The 27,228-nt window shown below is 40.4% G+C and overlaps 2 protein-coding genes and 1 long non-coding RNA gene across 4 annotated transcripts in view; all 3 read right to left on the bottom strand.

The window, feature by feature from the left end:
• Window positions 1-19: 19 nt before the first annotated feature.
• Window positions 20-4,796, bottom strand: LOC145455350 (uncharacterized). Its single transcript, XM_080333317.1, has 4 exons — window positions 4,157-4,796; window positions 2,083-2,199; window positions 1,903-2,028; window positions 20-1,619 (listed from the first exon to the last, which is right to left on the bottom strand). The coding sequence occupies exons 1-4, from the start codon at window positions 4,278-4,280 to the stop codon at window positions 1,501-1,503; spliced, it is 486 nt and encodes a 161-aa protein (XP_080189443.1). The 5' UTR covers window positions 4,281-4,796; the 3' UTR covers window positions 20-1,500.
• Window positions 4,797-9,406: 4,610 nt separating this feature from the next.
• On the bottom strand, window positions 9,407-13,715 carry LOC145455882 (uncharacterized). The gene is made up of 3 exons (XR_013920448.1): window positions 11,965-13,715; window positions 10,479-10,664; window positions 9,407-9,585 (listed from the first exon to the last, which is right to left on the bottom strand). It is a non-coding gene; the product is annotated as an uncharacterized LOC145455882 (long non-coding RNA).
• A 4,225-nt stretch (window positions 13,716-17,940) lies between these two features.
• LOC145455345 (peroxisomal targeting signal 1 receptor-like) overlaps window positions 17,941-27,228 on the bottom strand; it is a 46,037-nt gene continuing 36,749 nt past the window's right edge. For both annotated transcript variants that reach the window (XM_080333312.1, XM_080333313.1), the window contains exons 7-14: window positions 26,310-26,450; window positions 25,959-26,114; window positions 25,822-25,892; window positions 25,190-25,393; window positions 22,914-23,055; window positions 22,467-22,550; window positions 22,310-22,407; window positions 17,941-19,189 (exon numbers count right to left, since the gene is read on the bottom strand). In XM_080333312.1, coding sequence (XP_080189438.1) covers window positions 18,958-19,189; window positions 22,310-22,407; window positions 22,467-22,550; window positions 22,914-23,055; window positions 25,190-25,393; window positions 25,822-25,892; window positions 25,959-26,114; window positions 26,310-26,450 — 1,128 coding nt within the window. In that variant the 3' untranslated portion in view covers window positions 17,941-18,957. The remainder of the gene's footprint in view (window positions 19,190-22,309; window positions 22,408-22,466; window positions 22,551-22,913; window positions 23,056-25,189; window positions 25,394-25,821; window positions 25,893-25,958; window positions 26,115-26,309; window positions 26,451-27,228) is intronic.

Here is a 27,228-nt window from a genome sequence, read left to right as displayed (position 1 = left end):
AATTGCATACAAGTCCAAATAAAATTATTATTACTTTAGTAACATATCAAACATATTCAAATATGAATACGTTACTGAACTAAGCTTAACCAATATACGCATATGATGACACAAATATGTATTAATGCAGATGTACTCAAGCATCTCTTCATTCAACATCCATGGTAGCAATTTGTGACTAAAATGGCTCAATACGAATAATTCACATTTTTATACCAATAGCTCAAGTGTCGCAACGTTTATTGAAAGTAGAACAGCGGCATGAAATAACATAGGGTAATACAAAGCATTGAAAGTCATTCATGTACACGCACGCACATGGGGGAGATAGCGTAGTGGTGGGCATCCGCACCATCTATGCAGGCGGCCTGGATTCGATTACCGCCCTCAGAGGTTATTTTGAGCTCCTCGTTCACGTGTCGCTGTCCTTACGGCGACAAAAAACGCCCAGAAAAAAAAGACCCGATGAAGAAAGAAAAAGAGCAAGAAATAGCTCATAAAAAGGACCAACGATGTAAGAATAACATCGAAGAAGACTGTGACATCGGGCACTAGGTCGAGGGGGATGCCAGTTGAAGAGGTTCATTAGGCTACTATGAAATCGTGATACTGGTTGCTCTGGAGACCGGGAACTATTGAGTCAGAAGGGATACAACACTGCGATCACGGATATTTGAAGCATATTTTAGTGTAACTATATACTCTTCATTTAACCTGAATATAACAGTTTTGCACTGGCATTTTCGCTTCTGCGAATAACGACTTCTTGTAATTTCTGCATAAAACTAGAAATCCAGTGTTGGAATTGAATGTTAATAAGGCGAATTTTGGTCCTATATAATGATGCATAGAGGTAAACTACAACACCACTGTCGGATAGCCTATCCATGCTTGACATTTGCTATCATGCGAGATTGTTTGATGGAAGTAATCCCTACTAAAAATGTCAATATATGTTAGAAATGTGCTGGATAATAAATGAATTTTTCAATCTACTCAGAATGGCTTAGCGGGCTGAATGAAATCGTCTGGCAGGCCGTATGTTTGACACCCCTGCTCTAGCGGTACACGAATCACTGTTTTAAGCATAATCGTGTAACACTTGCACCATTGTAACTTACGCCTAAATTAGACCATGTACCTCTATTACGACACCATGCAGAAAAATGTTCCCCCTTCTAAATATTTTTAAAGTTAGATGATTTATTTGACAAATTAATTGACAAGTGTCCACCTTCTTGGTTTTGCAATATAGATACAAAATTCCAATATATTGGGTGGACCGGCAGGAAACGTGCCACGGACCCGTGTTTGAGAACCACTGCTCTAAATGGAATCAGGCAAACCTACAATTCTGCAAAGCCTTAATGATAGATTTGCAGGAATTTCCTTGATGCCAGGAATGATGCTTAAATTGAACGGTAATAAATATCAACTTCAAGTTGAATAAAAGAACATCGGAACACATCAAGTTAGAAGCAACATAACGTTATCAGTTTCTTACCATTCTTCTGAGATAGGGTGGTGAACCTCCCGAATATTAGGCCCCGCGAGTAGTGCCGATGGAGCCTGTGGTCTGAATATGGGAGGCCAAACCATGCCAGATGTCTGCTTCACACCTAAACAAGAAACAATTGATACCTCACAACACTGAGAAACTGATCCGTTTTCGCTAAATCCTTGTATATAAGTTTGACGGATTTCAGAAATGTATGCTAGAGTCGAGACACAGGTATATCGATCTGAGGAATACAGATAAGTCTCATCAAGCTATCAATTGGAAGAGTAAAACTACCTGGATGAAGAGGCAATGACAGCAAACAAGGGCAGTATCATACTATATTGCTAATCATGTGCGTGGTAACCTAGAGACACCATACCATCAGAGAAGAATCATAGTACCTTGCATCAAAAAGCTTCCAGATGGGTTACGGGCATCATGTTTCTGAGGATTATCTTCATAAGCAGTTTGTTGAAAACCTTGGTAGTCGTTCTGCCATTGCTTTGGAGCAGTTGCAAATGGTGGCTCTACAAACACAGAATAATTTAATGGCTGGAGACATTGTAGAAATGCCTTCCAACCTTGAGATTCGCGCTTCCTTTCTTCTAGCTGATTGGCTTGATGTAATAGTTCTCCCATGTGGAAGGTATGAGGGAAGCCAGCAGCGGAACCATTATGTCTCACATCACCATGACTATCTGAAAAATATTGCAATGCACATCTCAAGAAGTTCCATCTCTTATTTATTTACGGTAAGAGCATGTTTGGAGCAGCCTGTGTAAGGCGATATGCCTAAACTGGGAAAGAGCCATTTTGGATGACAAGCAATTTTTTTGACTACTTTCACAGTGTTTGAAAAGGTTGTGCGGTAATTATCTCCAGTTTACATTAAATTTTGTGAATTTGTTCATGGATAGATTTGAATTGTATTGATGATTGAAATCGTCACAACAGTTATATATCAATGAGCAACAACCGCATATAGAAGGGTCGGGCAAACTGCGGCTTGCAAGCCACATGCGGCTCTTTCAGCCTTTGATAGCGGCTCTTTAAAAAGATTGCACATGCGTTGCGCCATTTTGCTAGAGAGGATTATAAATTTGTGTATTTTATGGCGTATTAACAAGATCCGTATTGTTTTAGTGTTGTTTCTTTCCTTATTCTTCAGGCAAGACTTGTGAAATTCAAGGGAAGGTGGCACTACAGGGTTAGAAATTTGCAATTGAACTCTCAAATCGAGTTCACATCAACGTTTCACCCCCAACAATGGATGCCTGGTCTTCAATCAATGACAAATCATTGTGTTCAACAATGAACTTGATAATAATTAATTACGCCAGCGCAGATCACATTCATTTCCGTGCTACCAATACGGCTCTTCCATTTGTATTGTTAAGGCTAGCAATAACCGCAGGGTTTGGCCAAGAAAATGTCGTCGAGATTACCGAGCTGAAATCTTCCTCAAATTCTCATCAGCACTTGGAGATTTGCTCCGCACTGCTTAGACGTCATATCAGCCTGATTTCCAACACTTTGCAGCCCATTGGGAGACGCACCGTATCACTACACGATAATAAACTTCATTCAATAACCTACATTTTTTTGTGACGTCATAAATTCGTACTTCTGTGTTGTGACTCTTTCAAAGCTAAGATTTTTGATATGCGGCTTTCGCATGTGGCACGTCCGCCCACCACTGGTATAGAGCAATAGCGAATATTCAATAGTCTTAGGCAGGGATGGGCGAACTTTTGTGAGCAGGGGCTGCATACAAAATCAAAATCTATTCTTGGGCCGCGCTATACAATAATTAGGATCGTATGTCAAAGTCGAAAATAGTCAAAACAAAAGGCTTGCGATCAAAGAAACGGGGATTATATATATATATAAATATTTGGTTTCAATTAACAACCCATACATATCATAATTAATGATATTTTATGGTCATCCTCACCAATCTATTTTTCAAAATTTTGAATGAATGTTGGTTGTGGGAATTTGATGCTTAAAAACAAAATAAAGTTAAATCTGAGAGTAGCGAACTCTAGATTTGCCGATTTGATTTTACCTCAAAACACACAATCCGACAACAACGACTACACAATTATCAATAAATTCCGCTTCTTCGAGTGGTTCTGTGTCTTGAAATTTCACTCAGTGATAACACCTCAACTCCTGAAGGTTATTTCTTGGTAGGCATCATTCACAGTGGACTTCAAAACTCTCACTGAACTATGCCTATCGTTGGATGTTTGGTTTCAAGTTCGGGACGGGCCACAATGAAATGAAAATAAAAATTAAGGGGGGGGGGGGGGCAAAAAGGGGAAAGTTTGCGAGTCGCAACAAATCAGCATAATCGGGTTGAATAATGCTGATTTGTTTGGAGTAGGCAGTAGGGCCTCTACCTACACCCACATTGTCAGCGTTGCGATGCCATCTGATAAAACTACATCACTATCAAACTGTGACAACACATGATCACCAAGAACTTTCGCCCACAAAAATTGTTGAACATAATCGGGAATGTTCATCATGGTCATGGCTACGCCTATGCATGTAGTTTACCAGGAATACATCAGCGGATGGCAAAATCCAAAGGCAGTCAAACAAACAGAGGTATGGCAAGCACGATACAAAAAGAATCGAGTAACAAACCATTATTCCTTGTCATAACTCCGGCAGGACCAAATGCCATATTTTGATTGACATGCTGGGTGGCTTTCACAAGAGGATTACTGCCCCCACAAGCACCAGAAACAAGATCCTTCATGGTTGACATAGTTAACTAAACAAATAAGTAGAAACCCGAAGATCTAGTACTAAGGAATGTTTCGAGTTTAAAGAGACTCAGCCATAGAAATGAATGCTCACAGACCCCTAATCAGCGAAGTTGGTGCTATATCCAATGATTTTACAAAACCACGCATTGAACGCGAGTGTGAGACCGTGCGTCCAAAACATGCGAAAGTTTGCTATGATCTTGATAAGGACTTCTATAAATTCTTATTTCAGTGATCCTATCAAAAGTGATCCCACAAAAACCGACGTGAAGCTATAATTGTTAAATATGACTATGATGTCAGTGGGTTCCACTCAGTGACTCTAATACCAACATTCCCTATATATATACTTGTCTGCCTATATTTCTCACGCAAGCTAGAGCTTTCAGAGCAAATCCCAATGTGACATCAAACCAATTTGTGTGACACAAGTTGGACACACTGCACAAAAAAATCATATAGCACTGAACATGTATGCTCACGAGATACACAAGTCAAATCAACACAGGTTTTCACTGACTGACGGAACTACCATGCATACCTGGTGACAGTACTAGTAGAGCTAAAAATATGGCACTTCTTCGTTATTCCCCACACATCGAAAAATGATCCCCATGACACGAGTAAATGCTTCCCATGAACAATAACAGAAAAATTTGTAAACGTCAAAATGAATTGTTTTTCGCGTTGGGGTGGGGTAGACAGATATTATGGATGGGGGAGGGGGATATTAGGGTGGGTTAGGATATCCTAAGATTAGGGTCGGGAGATATTAGGGATGGGGAGGGGGATATTAGGGTAGGGCAGGGTGAGGATATCCTAAGATTAGGGTTGGGAATATTAGGGATGGAGATATTAGCGTGGGTTAGGATATACTAAGATCAGGGTTGGGAGATATTAGGGATGGGGGGGGGGGATATTAGGGTGGGTTAGGTTATGATATCCTAGGATTAGGGATGAGATATTAGGGTTAGGTTAGGATATCCTAAGATTCGGGATGGGGATATTAGGGTGGTTAGGGTTAGGATATCCTAAGGGTTGGGGATATTAGGGGGGGTTAGGATATCCTAAGATAAGGGTTGGGGATATTAGGGATGAGGGATATAAGGGTGGGTTAGGGTCAAGGATGGGGTTAGGATATCCTAAGATTGGGGTTGGGGGTGAAGATGACAATATTCCCAACCCTAATCTTGGAATACCCTGACCCCAAATTCAACTCTAATCTTGGGATATCCTGCCTCAACCTTGACCCTAACCTACCCTAGCACCCGCGTCCCACAACCCTAACCTTAGGATATCCTAACCCACCCTAATATCCCCTTCCCCAACCCTAATCTTCGGATATCCCAACCTTGACCCTAACCCACCCTAATACCCCCTTCCCACCACCCTAATATCTCCCACCCGACCCTCATATTCCCTTCCCCGACCATAATATCTCTCACCCGACCCCAATATTCCCTTCCCCGACCCCTGATCGCAACACGAAAAACAATTCATTTAGACCAGCGGTTCTCAACCTTTTTGGACATGTGCTCCCCTTGGGGATGGTTGAAAATATTGCGCCCCTCTGACCTCCCCCCTACACTTTTCGTCATGTCAAAAAGAGCACATCATCTAATACAGAGGTAGACAACCTTTTTGCTAATCACGGCCCATTTCAATTACTTATGTAGCGTAAGGCCGCATTCCAGGGCATAGCCGTTATGAACTAACTGGACGCGAAATACCTATGATGTTAATCCGTCCATATCCATTGCCGGTGAACTCTGGAGTCCGGACTATTATACTTTTAACAAACGCCTTTTGTACGTACCGAAATCGCGAGTCGCAATGTTATGAATAGATGCTAGGATTTTTCAGATTCACGAATGAATTCCGTAATTAATAGTAGCAGTACCACATATTATTAACAAATATTTATCCTCTCTAAGCCCATGTGATCAGATACACCTGTAGGGTTCATTGAGGGAGAGCTTTTGAAAATTTAGGGCAAGTTATAAATGATAATGCATCTTCGGGTGGGCCAAATGTTATAAGTCACTTGGTTGCATGCTGTTATTTCTTGACTCTGGATCAGGATTGTCGATTGTATCGGTAGTGGAAATACATTAAAATCGCTCAAATGTACCATAAACAAATTTCTTTCGTGAGGAGCACACGATTCCGATTCCGGCTCAGAGTGAGAAGGGCGCTACTATTAATATCGAAAAATTAAGTTTATGTCGAATTGCGCGGGGTGTCAAGAAAATTTCAAGATTAATTAAAATCTCTCAAAAATTTGGGAGTGAATTCGTAATTTCAATTTGCATGTCGACAGATGCCAACACATACCAATTGAATTAGTTGTCGACGGCCGCACAAATTCCCATCTACAGCGACAGGTTGCCCTTCCGTGATCTAATAGTATACATATATACATATGGTATGTCTTACGCCAAGTTTGAATCCGCATTCCAGTTGTTGAGTCTTTAACATTTCTGACAAATTTTCCCAAACTTGTATGAAAATAGAAATAAAACATTGAACAGGACATCAAATTATTTCAAGGTAGGTTGCACAATGTGCAATTATCCTTGATTGGGGGATAATCCCAGAATTGTCATCGAAAAACTCAAATAACTCTGCTTCTACGGCTTGGAATTGAGTCAAATTTGTTTTGCATCGTTATTGAAGACAGCGCAACAATTTTATGGGGTTGGAAGAAAAATTTGAAAAAATTTTTTTTTTGCATTCATAGGCAAATTCGAAATTTTCAAACTCTACGAAATCCGCGAATATTGGTTGGAATGAATTCAAATTTGGTGTGCGTCGTTTTTTAAGGCAACCTAACGATTTAATCACGTAACCCGCAAGATTCAGGAAAAAAAGTTATTTTTGAACAGCCCTATTGCACATAGATTGGGTAGGTAGGTTGCACCTATTGCTGGTAGTGACTACAGAGGGCACGGCATCGTTCTGTACTGCCATGCTAAATTTTATCAGTATTGGAATTGAATAATGGCGTTTTTAGGGTGAAACCGGGCAACTTATATTGTATCTAAATCTGTTTAGGCAGTGCAGTTCGCCAATTATTATTACCAACAGCTACCCAGCGCACCGAACTTTAGGCTACTGCAAAAGCTATGAAGTAAAGAATGACTTACACGTGGGAATTGCTCCAAATTTTCAAAGAATATCAAAAATTTGCTTAAATGAAGTTGAAATCAGCCTATACTCCGTTGAGCGCGACCGCTGGAGTTGGAATTTGGCGAGATTTCTTGAATACGAAATAAGTTTCATCTTTAACAATCGTCTTCTCAGAATGACTGTGAAGCACATTTTCAGTCAGAATTCATACAGACGTGGTCAATTACTCGCGCCCCATATGAGAGCTTCTCGCGACCCCCAGGTTGAGAACTCATGATTTAGACTTTATAAATTTTCACATGTTCATGGAAATCATTCATTAGTTTCATGGTGATCACTTCTGGATGTGTGGGGAATAACGAAGAAGTTCCATATACCCAGCTATATACTTAACCATTCATTCGCACCAGCGTAATATTCATCGATCTATAAACGACTCAAATAGTTTTGGCAACAGCACTGAGCACTGTGAACAGTTATGCTTTACAGATTACCATTAACAATTACATTCAATCGCTGATGCAAATGATTATTATCAATCAATCGATCAGTCTATGAGGTTTGATCTACCACAGCCTCCGACCGACATAAATAAGTATTGTAACTTCCGCGAACGCAGTGCATGGGCACTGGGCAGTTGGGCACCGACGGTGCGACCGTTCTGTTACCGTATCATACTCGTTCCGAACGTTATCGCTGTCAATCGAGGCGATAAATGGCCCTAGGAACTGCTGTTATAATATATACTGCACACAGGACTTTGGTCGGCGCGACTATACCGTTCACAAATCCACGTACAGACGCCAGTAAGATCGCATTCGTTCATGAACGTTATGTTGTCCTGTCCATCTTATACACCCTACCCATCGCAACTATGCGCTGATGGACATTTATTCGACAAATCCAAATCATTACAGACGCTCGCGAGCATATAGAGTCAAAAAGGTACACAATACACACTGATCCGCGATCCGTATACACAATACACCCCTCAAAAAGAATTCCAACAGCCTATGATAATCGTTCTGCTCCGTTAGGCCAGCCAGATCGTCAGATTGCTGGCATGTGGCCCACCTGGTATTATTTGAAAACCATGGACCGTACCATTCGACGAGCCATAAATGTAACCATTGTGGCAGGTGTTAGAAAACCCGGACTACGGGGCAGAGGTAGTCAAAGTAGTCAAGAAAGCTACTCAAGTAGAAGTAGCCGACGAAAAAAATCTACTCAAGTACGAGTAGCAGTAGGCTACTTCTTCCATAAGCAACCTAAAACTACTTGAAGTAGAAGTATAATTGACTGACTTTAGATATATACTCAAGTAAGTAAGTAGTTATGAAAACGATCGTAATTCGTTGGTATGGATTGTCAAACGCTGCAAATTGAGTTGTGCGAAAGGTGCAGAGCCTGATTCACATTGATGCATACCATGAGGAGGTATCCATAACATAACATGGTTGGGTTATATTTTTGATCTGAACAAGTCACACACAATAGACAATGCGATGTCATAAACAGATAGGAGGATGTAGAACGACACGCATCAGTAGCGATCCTTTACTCTAGCATCCACCTCGGCCTAGAGTGCCCGAAGTCACAGTTCTTTTTCGATGTTGATCTCTTTGAAGCCGCGGCCCTTTCTACTAGTTCTTTTCCATTCATTGTGAGTGCTTTCTTTCGTCGGGTCTTTTTCTGGGCTTTTTTGTCCCCAGCAAACACAGTACAGACCAAAGATGTAGAAAAGCCGAGTCGATGTAGTAGATATTAGATCTTGGCAGGTCGTAGAAAGGGGGATTTTGTGTCGACTCAATTCAACGTCTTTTCCATGTCCTTCGATAATGTAAATATTATGCAGATGCTACAGCCTTTAAACATGGTGAGTAGAATGTAGATCCTACGTTAGAAGAAGAAGATCCTGATATAATAACCTGTTTTCTACCACTATGGGCTTAACCTGATCACGGCTGCGTACACACACCACATTATTTACTACATATTAATCACATTTGTGATAATTTAATTTCAAACGAATTGGCAATAATGCCGTTGTAAAAAATAAAACGAACAAACGAACGAATGTCTTCAGAAAGAAAGTGAAAACAGTCCTTATCATCAGGTTTCATCTTCTGATGAGCCAGTTAAATAACCAGCATGCGGCCTTTTCTTTTCGACACCCTGCAGAAATAAAATGAAAATGATGATTGATAGCTAAGACATTCGTACTGCGAAAATGGCAGAGGTAGCGACTAACGAATGACTCCTACATTTTTTTCGCCCATACTTACTAAAATGGATTCGATTCTGAACTATTTCCACTCAAGTTTTCAAGTTTTATTATTATATTTTTTAATATTATATGACTAGAGAACTGACTTCAATCGTCACTTCTACTTGATTATCAAGATCAACGATGACTACTTCAGCACTCTTTGAAAACAGCCACTAACACAAAAAGAAATCTTGACTAAAATTTCTTCACATTCTGTCCAAAATGATCAATTCAACAATCCAAATGAATCAGTTATTTGGCAGCTAGTTGGAGAGATATATACTCAAGTCTAGAAAGTGTAATGATACTCTGCATGGAAAGCTGAAGACCTAATAATATTGTGTACAGAGAACAAAACATTTGAGTGGCGGCACTGGTATAGACATTAATAAATTATTAGAATTGACAGCAAGATAACCAGCAAGACATTAAAATGAGAATTAGTGCAGTTTCTTAGGCTGTAGTGATACTCAGCCAGTAATTGACCTAGCAGAGAGCAAAACGTTGTAAATAAAGCGAGCGAAACCTCTGACAAATGATACGATAAAACATTAGAATCGACAGTCTTACTAGAAGCAGAATAACAATCATGAGGGGTTAGAGAACAGAAGCCCGGGAAGTGACCATCAGAAATTACTGCATACTGGCCGAACAAATCCATGACCACTAACAAATGGTCTTTCAATAGTCAATATTGATACCAAATGACACCACCCCTATTTCATAGCAACATTTAGCAAATACAGCGCTGGAGTCTACCTTATATAAGCGCTAACCAAACGCCCATTAGTTTTCCCACCTACTACTTCGCGGATGGAAATACGCATTAAAGCGAACGGACGCGACTTGTCACACTCTTGCTATTTCTGCTCCTTTTTTCTCCTCGTTCCTCTTCTCTGTCGCTTCCGCTTGAGGAGAGAAACAGTCGGCCGCGTTTACGGATCGTGAATTCCCGGTGGGTGATTCTTCCTCGAATGGTCAGCACCTTGAAAATTGAGAACAATGTTGTTGCAAAATGCATGACAATTTGAAAGTTACATCATTCTAATTATTCCAGTTATGGCCGTGAATCGTTACAAGTGCGGTAACCATAAGAATTATTACTATACTTCAACTACAAATACAATATATTGTTTAAAATGATTACCAATTCTTTTACGTTGATCGAGTCCCAAATAGATGAAATATGTCAAAGAATTTGCTAAATTTTTGTATAATTTGACAGATTCCGAAATCTTCTCAAAGTGCACCTTTCAAAAATTTGATATCAAGACTCCCAACATTTTACAATTCGAAGTTGGATGGCTTTACCAATACAAGCAAACAGTTTGTATCGCAATTGACAATTATGTAGAGAACGCTGCGAGACATATGAGTAGGCCTACCCTAAAACGTTTCCCTGACATGGACATTAGGGCTCTTAAAATATGACTTTTTTTCTCAAATCGTTCTGGCTACTTGATAAAATTGTTAGGTTACCTAATTTAAGCCTAAACACAAAATTTGGTTCAATTCCAGCCAGTAACCGCTTTGCTACAGGAGAAGAAAGTTTCTATTTATTATATAAAAATAAATAGGTAATAAAAATTTGAAAATTTTCTGTTCACCCCATGAAAGTGTTAGGCTGTCTATAGAAACGATGCTCACCAAATTTGGTTCAATTCCAACCAGTGGAAGCGGAGATATAGCAGTCGAAAAATTTGGATTTGAATAAAATAGTATTTACGGTGACCGATTCTTTGTTTACTTATTAAAGTTGTGCTCACCGTAAGTACTATTTTATTAAAATCCAAATTTTTCGACAGCAATAACTCCGCTTCCACTGGTTGGAATTGAACCAAATTTGGTGAGCATCGTTTCTATAGACAGCCTAACACTTTCATGGGGTGAACAGAAAATCTTCAAATTTTTTATTATTCATTTTTATATAATAAATAGGAACTTTCTTCTCTTGTAGCAAAGCGGATACTGGCTGGATTTGAACCATATTTTGTTTGTAGGCTTAAATTAGGTAACCTAACAATTTTATCAAGTAGCCAGTACGATTTGAGAAAAAAAGTCATTTTTGAAGAGCCCTACTGTTCATGACCGTCCACGTTTAGAGTTGCATCTCAAAGATGCTAAAATAAGCCTAAATATAATCCAAGCAATACGATCGTCCACTTTGACTGACTGAATTTCTAAAAACACCTTGATAGCTTCCACATCTTACGTTTATATATACCGTCTGCTATCGGCACAACAAAGTAGGCCTATTTAAAAATACCAAAACAGATTCAACATACCACATCTCTTGCTTTTGCTTTCATTCAATTTTCCATCAAACTTCTTTAAATCCTCCTTTGTGGTGAGTTGCTTTGGAATTCTCCTAGGATCAATTCCGATATCGTTTTATCATATACAATCTATGGCGGAATAAAAGTTTCGGATAAGTTCTAAAACGAACACAATTTTCCACACAAAAGTCAATTGCCACACGAAATGCCAAATGCTACGGTCTCATTTTACAAGGTATGGCGAGGAAACGTAGTGGTACGTTCCATTATAGCTAAACACCAATGAATTGCGGGTTCGAGCGTGACACGTCGACTCCATAATTCCTACCGAAGTGTTGGCCGTTTATCTAGGCTCCTCCTCGCCATCTGATTCGCATAGCCATGTCTTAAAAAGCCTAGGAGTGGGCCGTGCTGTAAGTGGGCAGATGGTTGCCGATGCACCCGGCACTTGGTGAATTCGGCCGCACAAACTCGGCACTTGGTGAATTCGGCCCTCGGGAAATTTTGAAATGAAGTGTATTTACAGCTATTAATATGAATTATCAAACTAATAATAGTATTATCAAGTGATTCGTCAATCTTGTAAGGAGGTCAGGGCATCCGTAGATCGCGCAGTCACGGCGTGATTAGATCACGGATTGCGTAGCCACGGGAAATAACACAGCGCTCATATACCGACCACGCGCGGTCTGCTTGGAATCGATGGCATGAGTCACGGGCCTGTGTCGTGTAAGTTTTGAGAAGATGGATCTTGGCGTTGTATGTGAGATCAAAACTGTGGAACATCAAGCGGCGCTTCTTCGTTTATCGATCACGACAAGCCAGTGTTCCTCATCAACAAATGTTTCGCATGATCACGTCAAAATAAATTATTTTTTGCCTTTGGAGAGACGATTCCACTCTGGGATTAGGGTGTCTCGATAACACGGTTGAAGGATCCCAAGATTACGAGATCTACCACGAGCCACGACAGGTTTAAATTTCCTTTTTGATACTGTTCATTCATACTAAATGCATTTCTAATGCGAAGGTGTTCTAGTGCCAATTCCTCCAAGGGCCGAGTTCACCAAGTGAAGAGCGTCGCGTTATTTCCCGCAATTACGCAATCTGTGATCTAATCACGCCGTGACTGTGTGATCTACGCATGCCCTGACCCCCGTACAACATTGACAACCACTCAAAGTGCCAAGTTCACCGGCAAACATTCCAGTAACCAATCATGGTGACCGGTACCGCTACGAGATCTACCACGGCCGAATTCACCAAGTGCCGAGTTTGTGCGGCCGAATTCACCAAGTGCCGAGTTCACTGGTAATCGGGCAGATACGGAATAATAATAATAATAAGAACCGGCCTGGTGTAAAATGACCAGTGTAGTCGAACCACCACCATGAACACCACAAACAAACAAATAAACATCTAACATGGAAAAGAAATTACCTTTGCAGCCTTTGACAAACACAGTTACCATTGAAACCAGCAATTAAGGTCTTGTTCGAAAGCAGAATAACAACTGTTTTAGTGGACATATCAAATCAAATGTTGGAAAGTTCATGTAAAATAGCCCAAAATATTATCTTACTGTGACCATATTCCATCAATATGGTCTGGCTAGCCAAATTCTCTGGGCCAACATAATCAAGCTGCGTTTGGTTTCAACGATTAATAATCTTGTCACTGGATTCGAGGTATAATTGCACTCAAATATCAAATTTTGCTCCATTAATCACCATCAAGTTGAAAATGTCCATTCTTGCACCAACTTTTATAAAATCATGAATCAGTGTTCTACAGGCATGTATCTATATGACTTATAGACCTAGAAAATTCAAGCATAAATATTATGATATACCGTAGGTATAGTTACCGGTAATTCAGATGTTTGAAGCGAATTATAGTGGTCTAATTTCACTAAATTAGAGCGAAATGCCAGCAATATAATTGTTATCTAATTCGGAAAAACGGTTTAGCTCTAATTCTAACCTGGAAAAGCTGAAACTTTTCTATAGTTGTCTACACCTGTTTTGCAGAAAGTCAAACAGCTCTAGGCGTCATATACTACAGGCAATTCGAAATACCCCATAAGCTATATGCTACTGCATATATACCTTTAACCCGCTACCTCAGTCAGTCACAATTCCTATATATTTACGGCATTTACCATACAGAAAGAGCGAACTATGCCTGGCTGCGACCTGTTGCGCGTAAAATCTTTGTATGGCGCGACGACGTAAAATTTGAATCGCCGAAATATTCTAGAAGTCACGCATCGATAATCATATTCCTAAACGTACAACATATCACTTTTATTTAGTTATTCTCTGAATAAAACTATTAACCATTCTCGTTGAACATGCGAGATTACCGAAAGAGCGAATATATATATAATGAAGATCATATATATCAGAGGAAAACAAAACTATTCGACCTTAGAGCAACAACACGAATATACAACACCGGTGACATCCTCACGCAATAAAACGAAGGGAGAACATTGTTTTCTAATGGATAGAACGAAGCTACCGCATGAGATCGAACAAAACCGGATAGAATTCATCGTGATTGAATGTACCGACAAAGTCATCCTTTCTACGTATTTTAGTCGTACCCGCGAGAGATAGAAAATTTGCATTATTAGGTTAACTACCGGATATAACGAAGTCTAATGCATGAGATGGAACAACACCGAGTATGAATTTATTCTGATTGAATATAACCACAAGACCATCCTACTACGTATTTTAGACATTCCCTCGACACTTAGAAAATCAGAACCTAATCGAGATGATCCCGGATGATCCTTTTACGGTTTTGTGTTTGCTGGGTCGCCGTAAGAACGGCAACGGCAGGGGAAGAGGAGCCCAGATAAACCTCCGACGGGAATCGAACACGCTTCGTCTGCGTGCTGGGCGCTTATCGTAACCACTACACTATCTCCCCCGCCAATATTCGACAGCATAAGCATTCGTCCACGTCATGGGATGAAAATGATAGTATTGATATGGAAATGCGATCCTCTGTTTACTCGAAGAGCCCGTTTCAGAAAATATCGTGGTATGGCGCCTTTCCCATATTATAAGGCCCGTAGTTTAGTCGAAGAGCAATACGGAGAAGGTGTATCGGATTCGGTGTAAACACTTTGCACAATTAGTAACCGCTGATAAAAAAATATAGTAGATCGTAAAAATGCCATATTGTGAAGCTTATTTATTTACGGATATTAAAGGCATTATTACACATGCTTTTATACTTCAACAAATCAACATAATTTATATGTTCCCCAACATATATATTCGAAAATGTACTCCGAGGACGCCTAAAGTCTGAAAAAAATCTGTATTTCCGGAGAGTTGAGCCGGAAAGTTTACTTTTTTTTAGTCAACAAACCACAAAGTCAGGAACAATTAATCATTTATTCCGAATTTCACTCCACAATTCTGAGTCTGAAAATTTTGAAAAGTGTCCTCCTTTCCCGATTCCAAAATATAGTAGCCCTATCATATTATCGTAATTTTCCTCAGTCTTAACAGTTTCTGGCCCTATTTTCCAAGTATCAGGACTGATAGACGAAATACCAATAATGTGGTGGCTTTTATTCTTCGAAATTACAATGAAATAACTGTCTTGGCCGTCGTAGTTTCGAGTCATGAACAATGACTCGAGTACAAGTCGAGTCAATAGAAAAATGATTCATGTGGAACATGATCGATTAAGTCTTCCACTTTCGGAATGGCATACTGATCCGCATTTCGTGACTGCTCGGTGCTCAAAAATTTGTGAATAGTGTTGAAGTAGTTAATGACGCAGCAGCGCGTATAGTAAAATTGAATACCGACAATACTGCCTTCATAAGCGATGACAATGAACAGTGAGCGAGCCACTTTCAAGCTGTGGAAGTTCAACGAGACAGATATGTAGATTTCTGTAAAGCAGGGGTGGCCAAAGGAAATTTGTTCGGCCATGGACACGCAATTCAATTAGCATATGCTGGCGGCCGTCGACATGCAGTTTGAATTTACAAATTGACTCCCGATTTCTTGAAAGACTTTAAGTATTATTGAAATTTTCTTCGCGCTACGCGCCATTCAATGTGGCTTCATTTTTCAATTTTTATATAATAATAATATCGTTGGGTTATATTTTACATCTGAACAAGTCACACACAATGTACAATGCGATAAGACACAATGCGATGTCATGAACAGATAGGAGGATGTCGATCGACACGAATCATTAGCGATCCACAACGTCCACCTCGGCCTAGAGTGCCCGAAGTCACAGTTCTTTTTCGATGTTGATCTCTTTGAAGCCGCGGCCCTTTCTACTAGTTCTTTTCCATTCATAGTGAGTGCTTTCTTCCGTCGGGTCTTTTTCTGAGCCTTTTTGTCGCCGTAAAGAACGGCAACGGCGGGGGAGGAGGAGCCCAGATACACCTCCGACGGGAATCAAACCGGGCGCTGATCGTTACCACTACGCTATCTCCCCCGCCGCAATCAGAGCCCCACAGTACAGATGCGAACAGCGGAGGAAAATGGTGCGCCTCAAATAGAAACACCAACTCGGAATCGTGTGCTCCTCATCCTCACTATACCGACAATCCTGATGGGAGGTCAAGAGGTAACAGCATACATCAAAGGGACTAATAGCAATTGGCCCACCCGAAAATGCATCATAATATATAACTTGCCCTAAAATTTCGAAAACACTCCTCAACCGGTGAACCTGATCACGTGGGCTGAGAAAGGATAAATGTTTGATAGTAATATGTTAAACTACGAATATCAATGACGAAATTCATGAGTGAATCTGAAAAAAATCGCGCTTGGCGCGACGGTGTACACTGAACAGTCCCATAACATGACCAGTGACCACTCCCGATTTCGGTGCGTGTAGTAAGCCTATATCATTAAATAGATTGCTCCCGAGTTCATCGGAAAAGGAACGGTGGACACAGGCACTTTAACATTGGTATTTGGCGCCAAGCTAGTTCATTACGACTATATGCCCAGGAATGCCGCCGTAGGCTACATGACTAGTCGATATGGGACCGTCAATAGCAAAAAGGTTGATCACCCCCGGCTTTGAAGCAACCATTTCATCTACCAGATTTAAGTAGTATTTTGCCAAGTTGATCTATTTCTATGCCTTATTGTTTTATTTCCTTTGAACAATGTGATGTTTATAATGTCACGATGAGAGGATAGTACATTTACAGTTGTATTATTGCACATAGTAATCCAGGAAATTGATGAACAGTCTCAGCTAAGTATAGGGAGTGTAGGATATGTGATCCAACAGAATAACTATCAGTCAGTCAGTTTTGTGGGGTTCTAAGGGAGTGTTGGACATGGAAATGATGTCCTGAAGTGACAATACTTTCCATAGTGAGGTTTTGTGGCACCCAAATCCACAACAGCTGCATAACTCCAGCTTATATATTACATTTGCTCGTCTAGGTTGAATCGCGGGAATCGGAATTTATGGGAATCCCCTATTGTTACAGCTCAACACGCACTGCACACTGTGCACACAGATGCAAGGGATGAATTACGAAAAATAGTAGCTAGAATATGTTTTTATGGTATAAGGCATGGGAAACGGACTGAAAACCTAGACTTTTTGAAAGTCGGTCAATTCTGAACAACTCTAGTTTGCGAACATGAATCTTTTCCCAGAAAAAGTAACAGTACCCCAATTAATCGCAAGTCTGTTCAAGTTCATTGCTCGCTCGACAAGCCAACATGCACGGCCATAAAATGCACAACACCATCTAAAACCCAGATTCAAGCATGTGCTTCGCCGAGTGAGTAGGGACGATATTCAATTTTACTGATGCACAAGGCCGTTTGGGGTCTGTTATAGCGTTGTCGGTTGAATCGCGACGCACTCGTACAGGCCCACAATTCGCGCCACTGCTCGCAACAGATCTATATATTCCTGCCGTTACTCCCCTTCTAGGCAAATATTATACTCGAAAATACACAATTCCACAATAACATTTCATTACAAAGAAACATCGACAGCATAACATTTGATGAAGTCAACAAACACGGTGGACATTGGATTGGTCTCGTCAGAATTTGAAATTTCGAATATCAACTTCGGAGATGAAAAATAATTTCCGAATATATCATCATTTTGGGAGAAATTAGAAGGTTGAACCAACCTAACAATAACAAAACTTTACAGAACACAGTGGTATATGGCATAATACAAATCTAACGCCACGTTTGCACAAGGCGACCAAGTAGTGGGAGCCGATATTTCCGACTACCGAGATTTAACGCTCCGTTTTGTTTCGTGAACAAAAATTGTCGTTGAGAAACTTTCCTCCCATTGTGGGAGTGTGGGTGCCTTCAACACTAATACGCAGTAGCATATCATTCAATGCAAGTAGCAGAATGGCAACAGCATTTCTGTATAGAAGTCATAGACTTCCAGTAACGTCTCAAATCGTGATGACATACCACTGTCCGTATATATTTTATATTTCCTTCATGGTCATACAAAATTAATCATTTGGACACTTCAAGTCACTCTTACTGTTATGGAGACTTAGCGAGTCGTGGGCTACCCGAGTACTAGACTTGGGTTAGAAGCACACATGCACTCGATTCTGCCCAGCTCTAATTTGTGATTAAGTACCCAAAGAGCAGTACTGATGGGAGCAAATAGAAACGGCTTCAAGCAAACATATATGTACTACTGTCAATGGAGTCAAGTATAGTACCATCACCAGGTAATGCAAGCCTGGGATATTAATGCCACTCATCTGTCCGTAGACATTACAGCATCATTGGTAGCATGTATATCCCACTACTCGAGTACTCATCCTAGACGAGCAGGCTTCCATTATCGGACAACCAATAGTAGTTGCTTATGATACGTCCAGCTACATCGATACAAGAAATTCATACTATGTCCAACTGAGTTTGCATTCGCACATCAAAATTCCACCGCAACAGAAAATGGTAACATTCTCTCGAAGTCCTTGCAAGAGCATCACTGACTTTTCGTGACCCATGACGGGTCCATAACAACAATTCGATACATCTCCTCGAAATCTAACCGTTCTGCGGCACTCTCCACTCGGGGATCACCGACTTTAGGCCCCATCCTTCTCACACCCTCCCATATTGTAGAGTCGTGTATCGTTTCTCCAGTGGTCGCTTCAAAGAATTTTCCGATTTTACGTTGCAGACTCATGGCGGTCAGATGATGTACCATGGCCTGCCTGTAGGAAAAGAAGAAATGAAATTAGGTTTATGGTACAGCATGAGGAAATGGCATGAATCAGATATTTGATTTTCAAAACTGTAACGGATAGGTGGGCTCCAGGCTGTATCGACCTTCACGGTCGTTTTGATTATCCCTTTCGGATACCGAATACTGTGCATGCATAGTTTCTGTACCACCATCATTGCCGTCTGCTTTGTTGTATTTTGGTTGGATGAAAATAAAGACTCTCTCTCTCATCTGTCCTATTTCCAACTTCCACTCAATTACAGCCATGAGTGCTGAGTGAATGCAAGAATTAATATAACATTTGATACTGGTGTAGCCATGTATGTTAGAGACACTTCTACTTCCAAATTTATGTAACACCTCTGGTGTTGCCTACATCAGTGGTTCTCAACCGCCGGTCCGCGACGACATTCCTGCCGGTCCGCGAGGTATATTGCAATTTTATACTTTAATTTCAAGATGCAATGTTGAAGACTTGTCCTTTGATAAAATAAATAAAACATCTAATTTTAAACTGATTTAATACTTCGTGAGGTAACATTAGGGCCGGAAACATGTTCGATTTGACTTAAAGTTCAAGACGTTTCATTTGACGACATGCGAGCGACAAATACAGAACAGATACGAGCTCACTCACCTCGGTAAACAGCGAAGTTTGATCATTGGTTTTCGATTCATTTATTTTGTGCAGGACCGTAACTGGGGCACCCCAAACCGCTCAATTGGAGAGGGACCGAGCTTGAAAAGGGCCCAAAATTATTTCGCAAATGAACATGAATCATAACGTTAGATTTGAAATTTTTTCCAACATTTTTCAATTTCTTTTCGGGCGTTGCACGATTTAGTGTCCCTAAATGTCTTGCTTATTAGGTGCCCTTCCTCGAGAAATACGCATGATTTATAGGCATCTCGGCGTCGGCCATTACCGCACCACGACGTATCCACACAGAACGAAGTTTAGGTTAACATAAGGGGACTCCGAAATTTTGGCCAAAAATTCGACCGCGAGAAAACCGCTTCAGTCGTGAATGATCGAAAATTTTCGCTATTGTCGCGATAAGCTACGTAAACTCTCTGCTTACGCTGAGTAGAATGAATGTGATCACAAGTACAGGTGAAAACATCCACCCAAGTGTAGGGTCTTGGGGCGAAGCCCCCGGAAGTTTGGCTTATTGCCCTGTGGGGGCTCCAAGACCAGCGTTTTTGGGGGAGGGCTGACGAAGTGCTTTTTCGGCCCGGATTTGCGGATGGCCGTTATAGCTGCTGTAATGTGTTTTCTTGTGGCACGCATTGCATTCGTAGTTGCCAGAGTAGCCTGATTCTGGTGGCAGTGGGCAATAAGCAAGGTAGTACGACAAGGTGCTTGGTTCGACTCCGATACGCTTCTTCTCTTGATATTGTTAAAGAGAAGAATATTATTGGAGTTGGCGTGGCAGTTTAAAGCCACGGCCTTCGGCGCGAAAGACTGTAAACGACTCTTGGCGGTAGCACGTTTATCTGGACAAGGCAATTTTACCTCGAGTCGGCAGACTCACTACCATAAAATCACATGAATGCCATCATGAATATAATTAAATACGATCAAAACCCTCCAAATGTCACTCTCTAGCATCATATAATTGTAAAAAACGGTTGCATACTGTAAATTTTGGCTTCATTTCAATTTTGACAGTTCACAGGTCCGCCAGACATTTTTTGAAATTTTACCGGTCCGTGAGGCGAAAAAGGTTGAGAACCACTGGCCTACATCATAGTGTATGACCTCCCGCTAATGTTTAGTTGTTTTTTTTCGTTACAAAATTCAATCGTTCCTCCCAAAAAACACAGTGACAATTTTCGAAACCGAAGAATACAAATGCAAGCTTTCAGCACAGAGAGGATACCGCCTTTCATGCATGATTCAGAAAAACTAGTGTACTGAGCTTTCATCCTATGACGTCATTGGTTTTAAGCGCAACTTCTAAATACACACATCACCTCCATCAGCTCTACCGGTAAATCTGATCAGATGAGTTGAGACTGGATAAAATATTATTAGCAATACATGCAGTGATGCAAGCAAGTACCAATATTATTGACAAAATTTGTCCATTAATTGCTCCGGCTCGTTCGTGATTCGCACAATATATAACCATATTGTCCTATAAGGTGTGGACTAGGTTTGCATTTACCACAAAAATCTCTTTAGAAAAAAAATTTAAGCCATGACGTCACAAATATCAATTGTGACGTTTATGGTGGATTGAGATTTACAATTAGAAATATAGGGTAAATATAGCTCCTTTGACGAAATATCTGGACCATTAATGTTGAGCCGACTATTTTGAGGGTTCCAACCATCCCATATCAGTATATGTCGGCTATATCGGTTGGTAATTGTCCGTAGGCTCATACAACATGTTAATTTGAAAAGTATTTACACAATTATCGCATAATTTTTCAACTAAAAAAAAACAAAGTGCTTTTTTTTAAAAAGGCCCTTGTATTGGTATTGCAACGAAACCATGTCGTCTGGGTGCAGGTGAGGAGCAGCGTCAACCTCAAGCGTATTGGCCATTATTGCGCAACTGATTGAGCTTTCACTCTCACTCTTGTCCGCACTTGCTCCTGAGCTGCTCAGACGGCATGTAGCGTTACAATACCAATCTCCGTTACAATGCAACATTCGAGGCTGATTTTGGACGGTTCCCGGACCACGAACCGAATGAAATTTATATTTCCGCAATCAGCACTGCGGTAGCTTTCGATTGATACCTGTTTTATCAAATTTCACGCGCTCGCCAATCCGGTCAAACATTACCGTTAAATTGGCTTTGGTCAAAATGAAAATGTGACGGTAACAATTTCACTGAGCCGAGAGATTTGGTTGTGTCCGCACCATATAGGACACAATGATATAACGCTCAGTTATAGACAAGGTGAGTGCAATTGTTTGCATGAAGGTTAGTGATGAAATAACCGATAGAAGACGTATGACAAAGTCTCCCAGGAGTTGGATTGATTGCCTTATAGGGGGTCCAAGAGCAACGGCAAGTATCCAACCCCCAGGAGGCCCGTGGGCACAGTTTGGTCACCTCTGGTATAATTAGATAATTAATTTCTAACATACCGATAACATTTCAGATATGTACAAGACCACCCAAGATTGTACATTGCTTCTATGTAATTCGGGTGAAGTTCCAAAGCTTTCTTGAAAGCATGAGCCGCCTGAAAGCAAGTGACATCATAAGGATTTGGTTCAAAACATCATTACGAATCAAGTTTACCTGTGCATGGTCTCGACAACAGGTATACGTTTCGCCGAGTTTGTTCCACATGACCGGATCCTCTTGATTCATCGAGAGAGCCATCTTAAAGAGATTGTGTCATTTATTGGAAACCTATTAACCCGAAAAAAACACGTCGCTGCCAAGAGGAAATATATCAGCTCTCATTAGGTAAATTATAGTCAACAGAATTAGGCTGATATGGCTGCGAGCAATGCTACAAGATTTGAAACACACCTCTTCATCAAAATCTCGTTTTTGATATTGCTCGAACGACTTCTCATGGAGTGTGCTTGTGCACTGTGTATACTATTCCAATACATCACTTACATAATTTTAGGCCACAATTCATGTGCTAATGGGTAATTGATGTAATTTCCAATAAAATGAATCTGTTGTTGATTCTGTACTATAACATAACATAAATACATTTCTATGTCTCCATACCTGGATGCAGTCAATTGCAGTATCGTGCTCGCAGCCCAAGTTGTAGACCATTCCTAGAGCGTTCAGCACATCCCGATCGGGATTTTCTTCATTCAATCGTAACGCTTGAACTAGCAGGCCTTCAGTTTCTTTGAACATGCGACTGCAATGAAAATGAGTCCTTTTTGATGTTCGAAAAGCAAGTTCTGGCAAGATAAGACCGGATTGGGATATCCGGCACACTTTGTCTCGGCATCTTTTCAAACTGATTGTACTAGCAGTGTATTCAACGTTGACAGTCAACTTCTACGTGTATGGTATTACCAGATTTCGTTCTGGAAAATATCGACTGTTTCAAGCAGAGATGGTCAGTAATGAAGTACTTCTACTTTTTCAGAGTACTAAAGTAGGTTTTACAGACTAGTTTTACCTAAGGAGTTTTCAGGTTTTTACGTAAAAATAGACCTAGAATACTTAAGATTTTTTTTTACATATTTGCTACATGCTACTTCTACTGGAGCACCAAGGATGACAACTTGGACATTGACAATGTTCAATGAAGCATGACCAGGAAAATTTCAAACTTTGAAGCCTCATAACTAGGTACTTTTTTAGAATTTTCTAAAAAAAAATTGGATATGACATATCTAAAGCTATATCAACCAGTGTACCAAATTTCATATAAATTCTCCAACCTTGGTGCAACCCCCTTGTCGATTAGGCAAGAAATTATCCCAGCTCGGGTTGGGTGGTCGGCGTATTTTCCGACAAATGAGCACTTTCTTGAGAATTGAAACCCCGCGGAAATACTCTTGGCAAACATTCATACCAAATTAAATGAATGCCCGCAAGCACAGAAGATGGGACAACGGGTAGAAAATGAGTGCTAATGACCATACTTTTTATAATAAATGCATCACTTTAGAACAAAAACGAGGCTCAAGACCCGTAATGCTCCATGGGATGAAATTTAATCCAGTGGCTCTGCATAAGTGCACACTACACAATGCACATACACATAGGCCAACATCCTAGTGCAGTGGCTCTCCACCTTTTTGACTTCGCGGCACCTCTGCGAGGGAAATGTAGTTCCACTCGCACTTCAAGAACCACGAGTGCAAGATTTGGATAGCTGATGACTAAAATAAAAGAAAAATAGTTCATCAACCTGCATGATGTTAATGTTCACGTATTCAGCCACAGATTCTGATAGTTGTGACTAGATAAAAAGGTTTAAGGCCTGAACCTCAATATCACTGCCCCATTGTTGGGTTCGTGCAATTACCTTTTTTTAGTCATCCCCTTACCAAATACTACTGTATGTGGGGAGTTGGTGTCCAACCGTCATTTGACGGTGGAGGCCCCAGTTCGATTCTCGGATTCCAGAAGTGACATACGCTTATCTGAGTTCCTCCTACCCTATGTTGCTGCGCTCACAGCATCTTTACAAAAAAGAACAAAATGAAAGATAATGATCAAAGACTGCCACATCGGAATTAGGCTGAGGTGGATGCAAGATTGAGAGACCGTATACTTAGTCTCATAGGCACCGGCGCCGGCCTAAACTAGCTGGGAATTGTGCAATTTGGAAATAATTCACAAGGTATTTCCATTTACATGCTGCTGCTCAGGCGAGAAAACTAGTAACACGTTGATCGAACACGAGTAATTAGAAGCGACGAGATATCAGAGACATTGACTTCTACATGTGCCAGAATCTCACGTCTCAGTTTGCTGGTGTGTTCTCAATTAGAGATAACCAAAAGTTCACTGCACAGCGAGAGATCGCGATCTTTATTAGACGAGTATGCATTTGTAAGGCAAATGGACATGAGATATCTTTCTCGTTTGTTGTGCATGCGAGTATTGGTGACATCACATCATGCTGTAATCTGCTGTGTAAATGAAACTTCATCTTTGATTCACATGGAGTTGTTATCGTAATAAGAGCGAAAGTTGAGCTTATTCAGGCTAATTGACATTATATGCGCAAGTTCATCAACACAAGGAAGCTAATACGATTCTTGTATTATAGGCAGGTATATATGTACTTAACCCTAGTAAATGAATGGTTACCTTGATAAATTTGAAAAATTTTCACACCTATTCTCGATTGGATACGTGTTTGCTTCATATTATCTAAATTTAGTTGCTACATATAAGTGGCAAGGCAATTGCCACATTAGTGATATCAAACGCTTGAGAGTAGCTTTAACACTAATTATAATAGAACTGCAGATTAACCCGGGTTGAGAAGCACTGTCCTAATGCATAACCAGCTTTTAGGTCGTTCTTACCAATTCGTATAATAATTCCCATGAGACGCGCTGCTAGATGCCAGTTCAATTCGAGTCTCCTTATCCGCCTTCAAATGCTTGTATTTTGGATGAACTTTTACCCAATCTATCAAAGTCATGCATGTGAAGTCCTTGTCATAACTTTGCTTAACTGACGCCCTGGCCAGCAGTGATTCCGTCATGTTTGGGTCCAAATTATAGCACCTGCAAAATAACGGTAACATATTAATATCGAACAATTCACTAAAAACTATAAGCAAAGTTTCACTGATGTAATCGAACGAAAATTCAAACTATTCATTTGTATGGCTACTGTATAGCGAATACGTAACACATGTATCTTCAATTTCACACATCATACAAACATTGAGAAATACAGAAGACAGGTTGCCTGCAATCAAACTCCGCAAAATTTGAAACAGTAGGCTTACAAGTTAACAGTTGAGAATATACAGAAAGACGCAGGTCATGATAATATACAATGGCAAGATGCAGCCCACACACAGACTCGAATATGCTGAGATTGATGTGGGAACCATTATACGATGAATGGTACGATGTAATATCAAGCATGTATTTTTTGTAGTAGATATGGCAATGTTGACACAGAAAATACAAATCTCAAACCATACTTTTCAAAAGATACGGAAGCGTCATAAATGTACAAGTTCTTGGCTTGCACCATCCCGAGCTGCAGCCAAGCCTGTAGGATCAGATCGAGATTATTACTTTCAAATATCCCCTAATCATAATGAAAGGCGTACGTTACCTTTGCGTTCTGGCGATTTTTGTTCAAAGCAGCTTCAAACATCAAGGTAGCGTTTATGGTATCGTAAACTTTTAGATATTCCATTCCCTTTTCAAAGGCATCTTCCGGGTTCATGTCCAGATACGGATTGTCCTTTTGGAAGCCATAAGGTAGACCCTGAAGTAAACAGGTAAAACTAAGGCACTGGCCTTAGAGCATGGCAGCTCCACTCAAGTTGATAAAAGTATTACACGTATTGCTCTTTTAATCCTATATTTGGCTAGATGATTAGCAGAATTAACTACGAATATATATATGAATATATAAAAATATATACCCATCTAGACAGTGACGATGCGTAATTTTCCTTACTTTCTGAGAATACTCATCTTCTGCGCTATAAGATTCGTCTTCTGATGTTGATTCGATCGATTCCAGGTCTTCCATAAATTCCATTGCGGATTCAGGGACAGATGAAGAGGGTTCATGTGATACGTTGACATGATCTTCAACCTGCCAAGGAAATTATGCAAATCATGCAATCACGTCACCCATACCAGATACAGCAGAGGAGTAGTTCCTTCTAAAACACTCTGCATGTGACTTGTCAGTTTCAAAAAATCAGCAAATAACCCAATTGGTTGGCTGGAGGTTAAAGTGAGAAATTATGTCATGTCGGGGGCCAGTCGTTGGGTTATGGGTGGGTCCATGGTTTGTATTGTCAAATATTAGGTTAGTGGTGAGGCTAGATCAGGGAAGGGCATAGTTTGGGTTAGGCCATGAAATTTCATTACCGTATATCATGCTCTAAGGTAGGTAACTGGTCCATGGGTCAGATCTGTAAGAAAGGTGCTAATATTTTGTGCAGCAAGCACTCTCTGCTTGCGGAAGCCGTACATTAGTTTGTATCAATTGGATTGATCCCAAGAGACTAATCGTACTTTCAGCAAAAAATATCCATCCAGGACCACATATTCCTGCCGAGTACAACATCTGTTATTGATTCAACCATCGATAGCTTATTAGTTAAAAGATCTGCTGCAGCATGTGACTCGCTTAGGCCTACTAATTATTCACAGATGGTTCTCATGTTCCCTCGAAAGGGAATATAAGCATATGTCACTGTGGTGTGTTACGTCAGTGCAATCACGTCTAATGATCATTTCTCATGTCTACTAATTGGTGCCTTTACGTTGCTTATAAGTGCTCGGAGTTTTCTGTTTGGTGGCTTATTTTTGTTATGTGAATAAAGACACAACATTGGCGACGAGGATGAACAACGACACTCCTG

This window comes from Botryllus schlosseri, chromosome 14 (genome assembly GCF_051294905.1).
Source record: "Botryllus schlosseri isolate E-star chromosome 14, Bs_hap1, whole genome shotgun sequence".
In the NCBI taxonomy this organism is placed as follows: Eukaryota; Metazoa; Chordata; class Ascidiacea; order Stolidobranchia; family Styelidae; genus Botryllus; species Botryllus schlosseri.
This window is presented reverse-complemented; position numbering and strand designations above follow the sequence as displayed.